Here is a 2,034-nt window from a genome sequence, read left to right as displayed (position 1 = left end):
TTAGGATGATGAGTTCTGTGTATTTTGTGTAAATATTATGTGTATTCATGTTATTAACACAAGTTTATTAACACAAGTTGTGATGTGTTTGTGCATTCGAATGTTAGGAGGATGAGTTTTGTGTAAATATTATGTGTATTCATGTTATTAACACAAGTTTATTAACACAAGTTGTGATGTGTTTGTGCATTCGAATGTTAGGAGGATGAGTTCTGTGTATTTTGCGTCAATATTCTGTGTATTATGGGCAAACATTCTGTGTATTCTAGGCAAACGTTCTGTGTATTCTATATAATGATTATGTGTATTATAGATAATGAATTCCCTGGAGTCATTCGGTTCTGTGTATTATAGATAATGAATTCCCTGAGTCATTCGCGTCCGCGTCTACTAACACCGAAACGACGTCGTTTTACGTACGTGGTGCACATTGCACCGTGGTGCAGGGTATAACGATGGGACCCACAACCAACCGCGAAGCCATTCAAATTTCGATTTTTTTTTTTTTTATTAATCCTAACCCGTTCAACTTTAGTAACAAAAAGTTAAGATTCGGACTACTCTAATCGGATTTTGGGTTTGTTTGGATTAAAAAAAAAATCAAAAAGTAAAAAATTTACAAATAATTACAACCTTCCAAGTATTGATGGTAAGTTAGAACTTAGAAGTAAAAGTTACAACCAGGCAAGAAGTCAACCACATTGTTTTTTTAATGCTACTGACTCTATTACATTGTGGTGTCTAATGACATCCCATATGAGAGAGTCACTACATGTCATCTGAGCACAAGACACAAAAGTAAATTAAATTACAAAAACTAAGTGCTAATATCCAGATAGATGAGATCAGATCTGCTTCGCTTTCAAGTTTGAACCTAATTAAGTAAAATAGAATTAGCGATGGAAAGGAGCGGTTGGGCGAAGCTGCTTGCACAAAGTGAGGTAGGCAAGATAAAGCAGCCTATCCTTGGCACCGGTCCTGTGATTCTTTGTGTGTTTGCAGAAATACCTGAGTTGAACCAGGGTGCAACACCCCAGCAGCTGGCCCAGTAGCAAGAAGAGCCAATTTATGGCTTTCTGGCTGCGACTTATCACGGGTTTTGCGCTGTTGTCTTGGTGGCAGTAGCGGCACCTGGGGAGCGTCGGGTTGGTCCAAACTTCGGGCGCGCGCTCGTACATTTCGTCTTTGTTTTCCCATATGAACTCCTCCAATTGTGAGAAATTGTCTCTCAAATCCAGCTCCATTTCGTATTCGCACTCGCACCTCTTGCACTTCACTTCTCCCTTGATCTTCTCAATCCGGTTCGATAACAGATGGTCTAGAGTATGCACTATGGCAGGCCTATCGGTCGCCCATTCATAAGGTGGCACGATAGTTTCGCTATTGTTGTCAATAGCATCGTTGTTGTCGTTGTCATTGTCAACAGCATCCTTGTTGTTGTTGTTGTCGTCGTTGTCATTGTCATTGTCAATACTACCTTCTCCATCCCCCTCCCCCGCCCTCTCCTGCGGGGAGGAGGGTGGTGAAGGGTTTGGATTTGGCTGCTGCGGCGGTGGGTGGGCACTTGGCTGCGAGGATAGTGGAGACAAACTTAGCTGCCATTGAGATGGGGTTGGAGTGGTGGGTGGAGACGAGAATGAGGATGGATTTGCAGAGTGGTTTGGAGACCACAAGCAAAGATCAAGCATATCTTCGTGTTTAGGATTGATCCGAATGGATTTGGCATTGTCATTGTTGTTTACATTCTTCCTCTTTCTGTCAATGTGCTGCTGCTGCTTGTGGTTGGTGGGCGGCTTTTCGTTTTGGTTAGTCATGGAGGGAGGGTATTTCACCGGAGATAGATGAGATCAGAGGTGACAGACAGTAATAAGTAGTTATCGAAGGAGGTTTGGTTAGAGACAGATTGAAAGATATATAGAAGCTAAGGATCGGAAAAAATGCATGGCTGATTTTTAGGATGAATGCACGCACAGTTAGAGATCAGATATGATAGACATCCAGTGATCAAAGTTTTATCGTAAAAGACTTTTTTTC

At 41.7% G+C, this 2,034-nt stretch overlaps 1 protein-coding gene across 1 annotated transcript; it reads right to left on the bottom strand.

The window, feature by feature from the left end:
* Positions 1 to 893: 893 nt before the first annotated feature.
* Positions 894 to 1,814, bottom strand: LOC116033216 (ATPase WRNIP1-like). Its single transcript, XM_031275974.1, has one exon. It carries the CDS (start codon positions 1,812 to 1,814, stop codon positions 894 to 896), a length of 921 nt encoding a protein of 306 aa, XP_031131834.1.
* Between the last annotated feature and the right edge of the window lie 220 nt (positions 1,815 to 2,034).

This window comes from Ipomoea triloba, chromosome 10 (genome assembly GCF_003576645.1).
Source record: "Ipomoea triloba cultivar NCNSP0323 chromosome 10, ASM357664v1".
Classification (NCBI taxonomy): Eukaryota; Viridiplantae; Streptophyta; class Magnoliopsida; order Solanales; family Convolvulaceae; genus Ipomoea; species Ipomoea triloba.
This window is presented reverse-complemented; position numbering and strand designations above follow the sequence as displayed.

Excerpts from the sequence above, each read along its gene's own strand:
- LOC116033216 (XM_031275974.1), bottom strand. The coding sequence starts at position 1,814 with ATGACTAACCAAAACGAAAAGCCGCCCACCAACCACAAGCAGCAGCAG.